The sequence below is a fragment of the Peromyscus eremicus genome, chromosome 18, assembly GCF_949786415.1.
Source record: "Peromyscus eremicus chromosome 18, PerEre_H2_v1, whole genome shotgun sequence".
NCBI lineage: Eukaryota > Metazoa > Chordata > Mammalia > Rodentia > Cricetidae > Peromyscus > Peromyscus eremicus.
The window spans coordinates 43834961-43848853 of NC_081434.1; the positions used below are offsets into that span (position 1 = coordinate 43834961).

Consider the following 13893-nt stretch of genomic DNA (forward strand, 5'->3'; position numbering starts at 1 on the left):
GAAGTGCCCATGGACTGAAACTCCTAAGACATCAGACTCCAGAGCTGTCGTGCACAGCTTTGACTAGTGGGGAGGCTGCTGTTCCAGGAGCCAGGCTTGTAGAATAGCCTTCCAGGAGACATGTCTCCATCTGCAGCAGGGCAAATGGGCCTCTTCCTCCTCTGTCCCACAGGTTTTTGGGAAAATCTACTGGGGTGTAGGGAAGGGTCAAGAAATTGCCTTACTCGGAGTGGACTTCTTTACACCAAGCTGTTTCTATCCCAGTAGGTATCATGAACAATGTTCTATTAAATATGGTTTGTAAATGTTTCCTTTCTTCTCTTACTGGGCCAGTTTGTGTCCACTCATCTGTGGACCTCCTCTACACCCAGCAAACCCTTAGATTCCCTTCTCTCACGGAGAGCACCAAGCACCCGAGGTGTTGTAATCAGGTGCTAGATAAGTGCATAGTGGGGTATGTTGAGGAGGACATCGGGTGTGCTGGGAATAGGGCTCAAAGAGAAAGCAGCTTTCCACAGCCTCCTGTCCTTCTTATCCTAAATACAAGGCAGAGTACCTGCAGCATGGTGTCAGCGGACTCACGACCGCTCTGAGTAACGCTTTGCACAGTGACAGCAAAGAGCCCCCATGTGACACCACGTTCTCATCTTTGTTTAATTACTATAAAAACATTAAATGACCACAGCTGGTTATAATAGCAGTTGCTTCCTGTTGATGTCTTCAGTCATCTTGGGAGATTTTGTGTTGTTGATGGTGACCTCTTAAAGAAGCATTCCACTGTGGCAGGGAAGGCCTGTCAGCAGGCTCTGGAGGCAGCCTGTCACATTGCACTTGATTCAGGAAGCAGAGACGAATTCTGGTACCCAGCTCATGCTCTCCTTTCCATTCAGCCCCCAGTGCATGGAACGGAACCATCCACATTCAGGGTGGGTCTTCCCACCTCAACCCAATCTAGAAACTCCCTCAGACATGCTCAAGAGGTTTGTGTCCTGGATGATTCTAGATCCTGTCAGGTTGGCCATGCTAATGGTCTCGGTGAAGGCTGTGCATTTTCAGTCAGGCACTTTGGTGTATGTACATGGTTGGGGGGGTCAAAGGACAACTTGCAGAAGTTGGTCTCCTTTCTATGTGGGTTCTGGGGATCAAACTCAGGCTGCCCAGCTTGGCAGCAAGTGCCTTACCCACTGAGCCATCTGACCTGCTCTAGTGTCATCTTTGATTCCTGCCTCTCCCCAACCTTTACAAGTCTTATCAGTTCTAATTCCTGCGCATCTCTAGTCCTCCCCGCTTCATTTAGATACTTATCAGCTCAAAATACAGCAGCCACGGGCATCCTTTTCTCTTGTGATAACTGAACTGTTGCTTTTAGAGAACCAACAGCCCCCCATCCCCTCTCTCGGTTTGTATGTGTGAGCTAACACGCAGGCTCAGACCAGAACACCCAGACCAGTACTTCTTCCAGTTTCTGAATGAGGAAGTGGCACATGATAATTAAAGATGATCCTGGAAGTTCTCTTTTGCTCAAGAGCAAGGTGACATCTGTTGTTCCCCATCTCTCCCATCCCTGAACCTGACATTTTCATTATTAACTACCAGTAAGATCAGCACCCAACATTTCTTCAGCACTTAGTAAGTAGGAGGCCTTTATGAGCCAGTGTTCTTGGGCCATAGATGAGTGAGCTGGCTCAGAGAGGCCAAGTAACTTGCCCAAAGACATGTAAGAAGGGTAGAAATTGAGTTTCTATGGTTTGGGTAAGTGCCTTTAAAAAGTCCTCAGCTTGGTGCTGAGGAATTAGACAGTGGTACCTAGGGGCTAAGCAGTTAAGATGACTTCTCTTCCAGAGAACCCAGGTTCCATTCCCAGCACCCACAGTGTCACAACTGTCTGTTACTCCAATCCCAGGGGATCTAACACCTGACCTCCATGGCTGTTGCACACACGTGGTGCCAGACATTCATGCAAGCAAACACTCGTATACACACACACACAAAGAGGCAGTACCTAGTGAGATGCCTTACATCCTTGTGTACCCTCCATGGGGTCTGTGACACCCCAGCACCTTACTCTTTTCTTTTTGGTTCCTGGCTTCCATGAAGTGAGCAGCTTCCTTTCCCGTGTTTCCATGATGTACTGCTTCCCACAAACCCAAAAGCAATGGGTTTAATGGTCAAATTAGCCTTTTCCTCTAAGGTAGGCCTGATCATGCACACCTGTAATCCCAGTGCTTGAGAAGTAGAGGCAGGAGGATCAGGAGTTCAAGACCATCCTTGGCCACACTGTAAGTTTGAGGTCAGCCTTAGGTATGTGAGACCCTCTGAAAGTTTCTTGATTATCTCAAGTATTTTGTTACAGGAATACAAAACTAACTCAGACTACTGAAGCCTCACAAAAGTACACCGTGATGCTTCTAATTTCATTATAATAGTCACTATGTTAGAACACTATTCTATTTAATTCTCTCTGCCTGGTTTCTTTTTTAGGTCACAAGAAAAATAGTCCCTGTCCCCTACCCCATCTTACAGTTAAGTAAGTAAAAGGAGATTGTTATAAAGAGCATTTATTCTCTTTATAACATTTATTCCATTTATTCTGGACATTGGAGCTATATATACAGACACATGGTGCTTTAGTCTATTGGAGGAGTACAGTCTATTGGAGGCTGAGCAGGTAGGTCCTAAACAGGCCTGACTGAATTCTCCACATGTCTTAGTCCATTATGCTACAATACTGGAGCCTAGGTCATCTATAAAGATCATAGGTTTATCTGACTGCTATAATACTAGGTAATCTATGAAGATCATAGGTTTATTCCTCGTAGTTGTATAGGCTGGGGAATCCAGTCAAGGACTTCTAGTTGCACCATTTTATGATAGAAGGTGGGAGGCAAGTGTACAGGAGGTGTACATGCAGGTGCACAGGAGAGGTGTTCAACCCTTCTGCTACAATGTGAATATGGAGTGTTAAAGGCTTGATTACAGGTTGGCGCTATTGTGGGGGGGTAGAAACCATAAGACGTATCACCTGGTGGGATGTTTTCAGGTCTTAGGACGGTGCTCTCAAGAGGATTGTGGGGCCATAGTGTCTTTTTTCTTTCATTCTCTGTCCAAAAGGTGAGCAGCTTTGCTCTAACACACACATCCTAGGTTGATGTGCTGCCTCATCGTAGGCCACAGTGAGTCCTACAACCTGAGCCAAAGGGAATTTTGTCTATGTACTGACTAGACCAAGCCTGAGCTGTAACAACAGTAAGTAGACCCTTACTGTACTAAGAAACCATCCCTTTAAACAGGAAATGACCTTGATAACAGCATTTATCTAGTCAATAAGACAGAGTCAGCATGTGCTTTCTCAGCATCTCCAAATGCAAGAGCTCCCTCACCTCCCATTATTTTTATTTTAACAGGTTCTTCTGTAGTCTTCTGACTTGGAAACCCCACTAGAATATTGAAAGTTAGACCCTGAAGGATCTAACATCAGAGCATGAAGGTCTTCCCTAACAATCCCAGCAGCTAATACTGAACATTGTTTAGGTTGGAAGCATCAAGCTACTGTATACAAGACTAACGAAGGCAGATCTGAAGGAATGGCTGGGGACTTGAGATGTTTATCAGTGTTCTTTGACTGCTTTGAGGCAAGGATCTCCTGTAATAATCTACCATAGGTAGGCTAGTTTCTCTCCCAGGAAAAAAATGCCATCTCTCAGAAAAAATATACACAATATTCACTTAAATGATGGGTTTTGCAAGTGTCAACAAGATGTAGGGTCACTAGGAGACAAGCTTCCAAGTGTGTTTCTGAGGGACTATCTAGACTAGGTTGGCCTCTTAGGCCCTGTGTGAGAGATTACCTACATTAGGTTAACTGAGTGAGTGGCATCATTCTACAGGGTGGGGTCTTGGGCTGAATGAAAAGGAAATGCAATTTGAGCATTTATTGCTGATACAATGGAATCAGCATCCTCTTGGGCCTGCTGCCACATCTACTCCACCACGATGGACTCAAACAGTGAGCAAAATAAACCCTTTCTCTCTCTGGACAAAAGTCCAGATATTTTATCAGAGCAACAGGAAAAAGCAACGAAGACAGAAAATTAGTGGGGTCACTGCCGTGATTAGCCTCACCATTTGGTTTATAGGCCTTTGGCACTGGTTCATGGGAGGAATGTGGAACAGTTTGGAACTTTGGACTAGAAAATTCCTCAAATGCTGTAAGCAGAGTTTAATGAGCCTTCTGATGGGAGTTCAGAAGACCAGATGGAGGCTTAGTTTCTGATGTTTCAGAGGGAAAAAAGACTATCAGGAACGAGGCTAGAAGCCATTTTGGCTATAATAGTCATAATAGTAGAATACTCATTTGGCAAAGAATTTGGTGGTATCATCTCCATTTCCTGAGACCTTGTATGAATCTGAATTGAAAAGCAATGGACTGATTTCTCTGACAGGAAATTTCAAGAGCATTGAGTCTGTGGCATGGCTAATTACACTTTACTGGTCTACAATAAAAAAGAAAAAAACTGGTCAGAAAAAGAAGAAACTAACAAACTGTTGTTCATTGAGGAACAAGAAAAGAGCTCAAACAAGCTAAAAGATGCAGCCAAGGTGCATGCTGGATAAAGAGCTCTACTCACTAAGAGAAATATCCCACTTTGTAGTAGGACAATAGGAACCACGCTCCAAGGGCAAGACCCCACCTGTCACACACACAAGTGCAAACTCATTTAAAAGGAGACAACCAAATTAAGAATGCAGTTGGAGGGGCTCCTTGTTCCTTAAAAGCAGCTATTGTAGAGAAGTGTTTTGCCAGGGCCAGAACACAGAAACTAGTGCAGCTGTGATCCAAAGGGGCCAGGCTACACCTCAAGCTGGAAGCAGAACTTGGCAGTGTCATCCATGTGGTACAGGTTTTTTCAGGCAGGAAAAATGCAAGACTGAGGGGATCATGGGCCCTTTCCTCACAGTTTCAGAGAGCAGCTAAAGTCAGGCAGAATGTGGCATTGTCAGAGGCCCTGAGAGCCTGCTTCATGAAGTGGTAAAGATGAAGCCTAAGCTGCAGTGGAGAATGGGAACTTCAGTATGTTAGGGATGCCAGATGTGGGACATCCACTAAGGAAAGCTGCATATATTAAGTGGAGCTAGTATGAGAAGCTATACATGTTTTAGGCAGCGGAGCTAGAGGGTCAGGGTCCTTTGGAACCCCAGATGATTCCACCACACTCCTAAATGCCAAACACAGAGCTTCAGGATTTCATGTTTGCCCATGCTATTGTTGCAGTCATTGCCAGTCTCTCTTGTCTCCTTACAAGACTGCAGTGTTCACAGGTTGGTAAAGGGTGCCAAGATGAACCACTCCAGAGACAGTTTCAGGGAACAGCATCTGCTTTATTGCATCTGAGCAACCACTTAAACAGTGGAAGCCTATCAACTATGATTGGTTAGTACATTTATCTCTGCCTCTAGATCCCAATATAAAACTCTCAGCTACAGCTACAGCACCATGTCTACCTGCATGCTGCCATGCTTCCCACTGTGACAATAATAGACTAAAGCTCTGAACCTGTAAGCCAGCCCCAATTAAATGCTTTCCTTTTGTAAGTATTGTCATGGTCATAGCACATATTCACAGCAATAAAAACCAGCTAAGACACTGTCATTAAGGAGAAACCTTGGACTTTGTACCAACACAGTAGAAAAGATGCCTTGAAGGCAATACTACACCTATCCAGAGCTCCAAGATGCAAACTCATTTGTATGACTTATTTGAAAAGATCTAAGGCATTCTGCTCAAGCAGGGCTATACTAGGAAGTATTTTTTCCAGAGTTATCCTGTAAGGTACAGAGCCACAGCAGCTGTCGTCCAAAATGGCCAGTCTACATCTCAAGTTGGAAGCAGAACTTGGTGTTATATATAGGGTGTTTTTTTTTAATTAATTTAGATTTATTATTTTATGTGTATGAGTGTTTTGCCTGCATGTGTATATGCACATCATATACATACCTGATGCTCGAAGGGATCAGAAGAGGGTATTGGATCCCCTAGGACTGTTGTTAGCTGCTATGTAGGTGCTTGGAATTGAACTTGGGTCCTCTTGCAAGAATACCAAATGTTCAACCTCTGAGTCATCTCTTCAGTCCCATGGTGCTGGTTTTGCAAACATAAAAAAAAAAAAAAATGCAAGCTGGGCAGTGGCGGCACACGCCTTTAGTCCCAGCACTTGGGAGGCAGAGGCAGGCGGATCTCTGAGTTCCAGGACAGCAGAGCTACACAGAGAAAAAAATCCTGTATCAAAAAACCAAAAATAAGGCCGGGCGGTGGTGGCGCACGCCTTTAATCCCAGCACTCAGGAGGCAGAGCCAGGCGGATGTCTGTGAGTTCAAGGCCAACCTGGTCTCCAAAGCGAGTTCCAGGAAAGGTGCAAAGCTACACAGAGAAACCCTGTCTCGAAAAACCAAAAAAAAAAAAAAAGAAGAAGAATGAATGAATAATAAATAAATATATATAAAACAAGACTTATAGGGTCACAAAAGGTTACACCAAGGTTCTAGAAAGCCACTGAGGCCATGCATCACAGTAGGATCATATTACCTACATGGATTTCCTGAGTGGGATATAATTAAGCTTGAAGGTGAAGCCTAAATTGCAGTGGAGACTCCAAGATACCGGAAATGCTGGAAATGTGAAACATTAACCAATTAAAGTTGCAGGCTTTGAGTGGAGCTGGTCTAAGAGAGAAGAAATGTGTTGCAGGCAACAGAGCTGGAAGGCAGTACTACTACCTTAGTTTAAGTTACTACTGCTGCGAAGAGACACCATGACCACAGCAACTCTGATAAGGAAAACATTTAACTGGGGTGGGTCACTTAGTTTCAGAAGTTCAGTCCATTATCATGGTGAGGAGCATGGCAGTGTGCAGGCAGGCATGATGCTGGCTACATCTTGATCAGAAGACAACAGGAAGTCAACTGTGTCACCAGGTGGCATCCTGAGCGTAGGAAACCTCAAAGCCCACCCCCACAGTTTGACACACTTCCTTCAACAATGCCACACCTCAATAGTGCCACTCCCTAATGAGATTATGGGGGCCAATTACATTCAAACTACCACAACTACCAAGCTTGTTATAGCTTAGATGATGTCATGATGCTACCCAGATGCCACACATGGGGCTGAAGAGTTTGCTCTGCTGGGTTTCAGTCTTGCTTTGGTCTGGTTTGTCCCTATTATGTACCCATTCTCTTTTAGAAAAGGAATGTTTACTCTTTGCATGTTAGAAGTAGTTAAAAAAAATTATTTTATAGGGGCTCCTAGTTAAGAGTGCCTTGAGACCCAGAAGAGACTTAACGACTTTTTAACAGTAGTGAAACTGTTCAACTATGAAAACCTTTGAAATTGAATTTAGTGTATTTTACATGATAAGATGGCCATAAGCCTAAGCATAATGCTATGGTTTGGATGTAAAATGTCCCTTAAAGGGCCATGTGCTTGAACACTCAGTCCCTAGCTGGTGCTACTTTGAGAGGTTATGCCACTTTTGGGAAGTGAGGGGATCAATGGAGGAAGCAGATCTCTGGGGATCAAGCCTTGAGATTTATAGCCTGGTACCACTTCCTGTCCTGTTTCTGCTTTATTTATTTTTTGTTGTTGTTTTGTTTTTTGAGACAGGGTTTCTCTGTATGGCCCTGGCTGTCCTTGCTCTGTAGACCAGGCTGGCCTTGAACTCACAGAGATCTGCCTGCCTCTGCCTCCCAAGTGCTGGGATTGAAGGAGTGTACCTCCACCACCCAGCTCCTGTTTCTGCTTTATGATTCACAGAAACATAAGCAATCAGGTGCAGCCAAACTCCCAGCACCTTCAAGCCACAGGCTTCTGTGCCTAGGCCCCTCCAACCATGAGCCAGATTCACCCCATCTCCTTATGTCTTCTGTTGGATATTTTCTTGAAGCAGTGAGCAAAGTAACTCTACAGTCACGTGGTCTCTCTAGGCCTCAGGTTCCTCATCTCAAGAACAGAAGTGATATATCCATCCTTTCACACAGTTGTGAAAATCAGCAGAAACTAGTATATAGAAGGGCTAGCCTGCTCTACAATATAACCTCAGAAACTGCTAGCATGTGGAATGGTCTGCCTTCAGTGGTATTTTACAAAAAAAGGTACACTTAAGGACAAGTATATGCCCTGCACTGTTCAATCCTCATTTGTTAAGAACTCTTGGCCCCAGATCAGGTCATCTCACAAGGCCCTGCCTATAACTTACATATCGAATTCTTAGATTATTTTCCAGTGTCAGGGAAATGAAAACCACCTTCAGGAGTGGCCTTCTCTAGGCCCTGCTCTGGAGGCAAAAAACCAGTCTGGAGAGTTGTGTTGTCTGGACGGACCCCTTCCTGCAGCACTTGTGGTTTTCTTCTGGCTGCAGTTAATGACAGTGAGTAACCCAACATGAAAGGGTGGCTGACAGGTCTTCAAGCAAAGGACACAGCTAAATAGCTCTGAGATTAAACACCAGCCTCACCACCCAGAGAGCCTACAAGGAAAACACATATGCAACCCAGTGCTGATAATCAAAGGGCTGGAAGCGGTTTTAGTTGTCATGGACCTGTAAAGGAACTATAAAGCACTGTCAGGCCCTCTGCTCTACCCCAGCAGGCAGCCTGTCTGTCTACCATGGGATGAAAGATGTGTGATGACCTACAGAAAAGGGTCCAAAGGGGCTACCTAGTGGGATCCAGCCATCACTGCAGTGGAGGATTCTGGGGACCACATTTCCAGGATGATGTGGGACTACTATTCAGTTCTGAAAACAACTTCAGGTCTCTGTCTGATGGAAACTGGTCAGAAAGCTTACAGCCTGTGTGTACTTAGTTACGATGGGCAGTGCTGACATTCCTACACGTTTTCCCTGGCCAGATGGGACCTGGCTTTCAAATTCAAGGTAAGGCTTTGTCAGAGGTGGCTTAAACAGAGAACTGCCACTTCTCAACTCCAGAAGCCAAGAATTCAAGTTCAGGGCTCCTCCTTCTCAGCCCTCAGAAGTGCGTGTCCCAGCAGCTATCAGGGTAGGAACCTGAGGAACATCTGGAGATTCTAGGCAACCAACCAGGGAAGACCTCAAGGACAGGGAAGCCTTGCTTCTTCGGTCATCCCTGTTTTCCCATAACATAACACTCCACTCCATAAATAGCATTCGGGCTTGTTTTGTTCTTTTAGAAGAGGGTGCAATGTTCTATGGCTTAATGGAGTGCTCCACCACAGGAAAAAGAGTAAATCTTCTGAAAGTTCTCATTCCTGCAGTCAGTGATAGGGCTTGGTGGGTAAACTGGCCGTCCAAGCCTGACTACCCAGTTCAATCCCTGACTCCACACAAGGCGGGAGGAGAGAACTGACTCCACAAGGCTTCCGTTAATCCCATCCAGTGAGAGGAAGACCACTACCACAATTTGAAGCCAAATTCGAAGCAAGCTTGACTTTTATTGAGATGCACCAGAGAGGCCAGCGGCTGCCTCCTAAGTCAGGTTAGAGAGAGCAGCCCTGAGTCTATTTCTTAGGGCCCTTTTAAGGAGTAAAATCATGCATGAGTAGTTTGCAGAGCAGGTTTACAAAAGACAGTGAAGCAGGAAGGAAGTACAGAAAATCTTAAAAAATAATAATAATCAACAGCCACCACCATGTGGTCAAAGTTATCCAGTCTTCTGGAACTGGAGTTCTTGATGGTTGTGAGCTACCTTGGAGTGCTGGGAAACAAACCCAGGTCCTTTCCAAGAGCAGCAATGCACTCTTAACCACTGAGCCATCTCTCCAGTCCCCCACTTGCTATAAAGTAAAAAGGGTTTGGTTGTTTTTAGACAGTTTTTTTGTTTTGTGTTTTGTTTGTTTCTTTAGATGGGTCAGGCAGTAAAGGACTGCATGAGATGGTACCTGGGCAGTGCTCACCAAGGCTAGTTCTCCTCAGCTCCACCCCTCTTAGCCCAAGCTACCTCCAAAGAAAGAGCAATTCACAGTATGGTATTAGAAGGAACGTAGGGATGGGTGTAGACCAGTGGAAGGGCACTTGCCTTAGAAGGCATGAAGCCCTACTAATCCCAGCACCACAGAGGGGTGGATAGGGGGCAGGGGCTTTAAAAAACAGTTTACCTTCAGATGTCAACAAACATCTAGCAATTTCTATAATTCATAACTGTTTTGGTGAGGCAGAGGGAATGACCATAGTGAAATATTCAATACATCTGAAAACCTTCAAAGACAGATGGCTTGGACAGGTAGCAAGTTCAATTCATATCCATCGTCCACATCCCTCCCCATTCAACGCAAACATCGAAACAAAGCATATTTGCTTTTTATTTTTCAAGTCAATGTCACTTTTCCAGCCCAAAGTTAGACAGGGTGAAAACTGTACAGGGGAGCAGGCAAAGAAAAGAGCAAGAGAAACAGTGGGCAGAAACTGGGGGGAGGGGGTCCCCGGGAGATGGCCGTCCAGATCTCCAAAAAGATCATTCACATCGCGACACTTTATTACCTGCTAAAGTTTCCAAATGACTTCTTGCCGACAAAGCAGTATGTACCAAGCAAGAATGTCCTTTTTAGCGTGGCCGTTCACAGTCGGCAAGCCTCTGTTCAGGTCTAGCAGATGCTCCACTTAGGTGTTACAGTGTCAGCTCAGCTACCTTCACCCACAGTGCGGTGTTGAAGACATTCCCAGTAAATTTCCCAAAGGGAAGGAACGCGCGAGAATGTTCCTCTCACATGAAGGACTGCCCTGAGTGGTGTGTGGTTTGCTTCTCTGGCTAAGGTTTAATTGTTACAGCCCTGGAACGGTCCTTCTGTGCTTCACAAGTACAAAAAAAAAAAAAAGTTTCCTCAAGCATTTGTAAGTTGCGGTTCGGAACCAAAGAAGCTGGAGGAGTGAAAAAAACAAAACAAAACACCTCCAAACATTAAAATATCCTTTCCCCCACTCCAGAAGCACTTAATTCTTAAGATGCGGGCCCAGAGAAGAAACCCTGGCGGGCGAGGGCGCTGCTAGGCGCGCTCCTCCGGCTCGCTGCAGGGCGAGGCCCCCGAGGACGCTTTGGACTCGCCGTCGCTGTTGCAGTCCCGCCTGTGGCGCTCCAGCAGCTCCTGCAGGTGCCTGATGTAGCTGATGGCGGCGCGCAGCGTCTCCACCTTGCTGAGCCGCCGGCCCGCCAGCTCGCGCGGCAGGTGCTGGCGGAGGCGCGCGTAGCCGTCGTTCACGCAGCGCACGCGCTGCCGCTCGCGCTCGTTGCGCTGGCGCAGAAAGGCGGGCTCGCCGACGCCCCCCAGCGACAAGGGCGGGCACGGCCGTCCCCGCGCGCTGGCCTCGGCGTCCTGGCGCGCGGAGGTCCGGCCCGGCTCCCTCCGGGCCAGCGCGCCCAGCGGCAGCGGCAGCGGCAGCGGCGGCGGCGTCCGTAGCGGGGACGGCAGAGCCAGCAGTCCCGCCGGTTTGCGTCTCTCCATCCTCCGCCGACAAGTGCGCAGATCACCCGAGAGATGACTCTCTGAGCAGGAAGACGAGACTTGAAGCTTTTGTGGCCGAGACGCTGGTCCATCCAGACTTCCCGGTCTGTCTTTGGAGAAGTTTCTCGGTTCAGAAGCTAGGTACCTGAACACACTTGGAGGGAACTTCGCATGCTTTCCGAAGCTCGTTGCTCCCCTCGGGTCTCGTTAAAACTTCAGAGCAGAAAAGGCAAAGATAGCGCCTCATCCACGCTTGTACCCATGTGTTCTCTCCGATCTTAGTTCAAAAGTTAACAAAGGGTCCCCAGTCTGAATAGACGATCGCACCCCAAACAGATGAATCTTTCAAAGCTGCCCAATTGCTGTAATTCACTCTTGGGTTAGCAAGTGTGGCTCTTGGGGAGCCAGGAATTGAGCAGGGACCCTCCCGGGCACTTGCAGATCGGCTGGCCTGCAGAGAGAAAGTTTACTCCGGCTTTCTCCTTGAAAATCCAAACTTGACTGCCCTTTGTGGTTTCCGCGTTCAGGTCTGATAGAGCTTTCAGGGTGTTTGCAAACATACGCCTGCTCTTTCATTTCTGGGGAGGTGGAGAAGAAGCGCTCATCAAAGCGAAGACTGCTCTCTTGCGGTTAGAAGATGTGTCGAGTCAAGGGAGACCTCCGGGGAAGCCCGAGGTTTTCTTCTGCGAAATCAGATCTTTTAAAAATCAAATTAGACACTTTTTGAACGTAACAAGAACAAAATCTATATATTTTAGTATCCAATATAAAGGATCCGTGATATTGTGTTCTAACCTATGTTTAACGCGGGGGCCCTTTATGTTTTTGTTGCTCTCTAAAAACACATCAAAAGCCGGAACAGTAACAAACACTGTTAGCCAGTTATTTCTCCGGGTGCTTACTGTAAACACAGCTTAAGTACTGCCTCCTAACCTCTTCTAAGCCCATTCAGGATATAAGGACACCGTCCCATAGCACAAAGTATTTTCCCATTGTATTTACCTTTATTTCCTCCCTTGAGGACTGGAAAACAACATTTGAAAAGTAGAGAGCCCCAATTCCAAGGAGAAAGGATATGGCTTTGAAGGCTTGTCTTCCTAACGCTGCCCCCCTGCCACACACAAATGAATAATTAATCCATCTGTGTTGGTAAAGGGCTTTGAAGATGAAAGTGTCATTAAAAATCCAACTACACTGGTTAATGTCAAAGAGTGTTATCACATGGAAAAATCAGATTTCCTGTTCTGCAAACCAACACATTAAAGGCATCTTCTACTTGAAAAGTCCAACTTAAAAACAAGAGACTCAAAAACCCCCTAAATTTACAACCAGACCTCTGCCTCTTCCCTGGGAGCTGGGGTGTCGTACCGACATGTTTTTTACCTTTTTAAGGAGTCCTGTGTTTCCATGTTTACTCTAAAGTTTAGAATTTAAACAACCAGCCTGAAGCAACTGGAAAAACACTTGCATCAAGGCAAATAAAAGAGACATAATTATTCCTTTTAGGCATAAGTTAGTCACATTTAAAAAGGCGTAGTTCCCCATAGGCTCACACTGGCAAGCCGCTCAACATGGCATCATTTTTTCATGAATTGAGAAAGCCTTCCTAGGAGCAGATAAGCCTCCTGTAGGGCATGTAGACTCTGGGACCACAAGCGGCTTTGGGCCAAGTCAAAGATTTGACCTTCTTGCTAAGAGTGACAATAGAAAATGAGATCACTGAAAACAGGGACATGACTTAGATCTGTTTTTCTTTCTCAGGCTGACAGCAAATAATAAAAAGACCGAAAGCCAGGTGTGGTGATGCACTGGGGAGACACAGGCAGGCAGGTCTGTGTGAGTCCCAGGCCAGCCTGGTTTACATAACAAGTTCCAAGCCTGCCAGGGCTGTACGGTGAGACCTTGTCTTAAAAAAATAAAACACATAAAGGTCAACCAACGACTGTGATGTTAAGGGTTTGAGGACGACAGTGTAGGAGCGCACACAAGTGTTTGGGGAAGCAAGGATTAGAATAAGCAGTGTATTATCCCATTGCCTTTGATCCAGAAATGTTGACAGTTTTGTCCCACAAATAAACGCGTCACTATAGGTTTATTTGTACATGCAGATCAATACTGACCCCAGCATTTGTAGTGAGTGCAAAAGAAAAGGGTCTGTGCCTGGTGCTGCACACCTGTAATTCTAGCTACTTTGGGAGGCTTGGAAGGATGATTGCAAGTTCAAGGCCTGTGCAATGCTACTTGTAGGTATGTTTTCAGGGCTGACCGTGTGTATTGGATAACCAGTTGGTGTGCTCTTCCCTGGGGAAGACTGTCTCTACTGATTTCAACACTCCTTAGTTGCCTGTAGTTCTCTGTGTAAGGCCGAGGCTTCTTGGCCTTTTCCTGTCCACAATAACATGTCTATTGCTGTTCGTCCATGT

The 13893-nt window shown here is 46.0% G+C and overlaps 1 protein-coding gene across 1 annotated transcript; it reads right to left on the reverse strand.

Annotated features, from left to right (window-relative positions):
• Positions 1–11014: 11014 nt before the first annotated feature.
• Positions 11015–12147, reverse strand: Ascl4 (achaete-scute family bHLH transcription factor 4). The gene has a single exon (XM_059245569.1). It carries the CDS (start codon positions 11468–11470, stop codon positions 11015–11017), a length of 456 nt encoding a protein of 151 aa, XP_059101552.1. The 5' UTR covers positions 11471–12147.
• Positions 12148–13893: the final 1746 nt, after the last annotated feature.

What these genes read in the sequence shown, in the direction of transcription:
- Ascl4 (XM_059245569.1), bottom strand. Translation starts at nt 11,470, where the DNA reads ATGGAGAGACGCAAACCGGCGGGACTGCTGGCTCTGCCGTCCCCGCTA.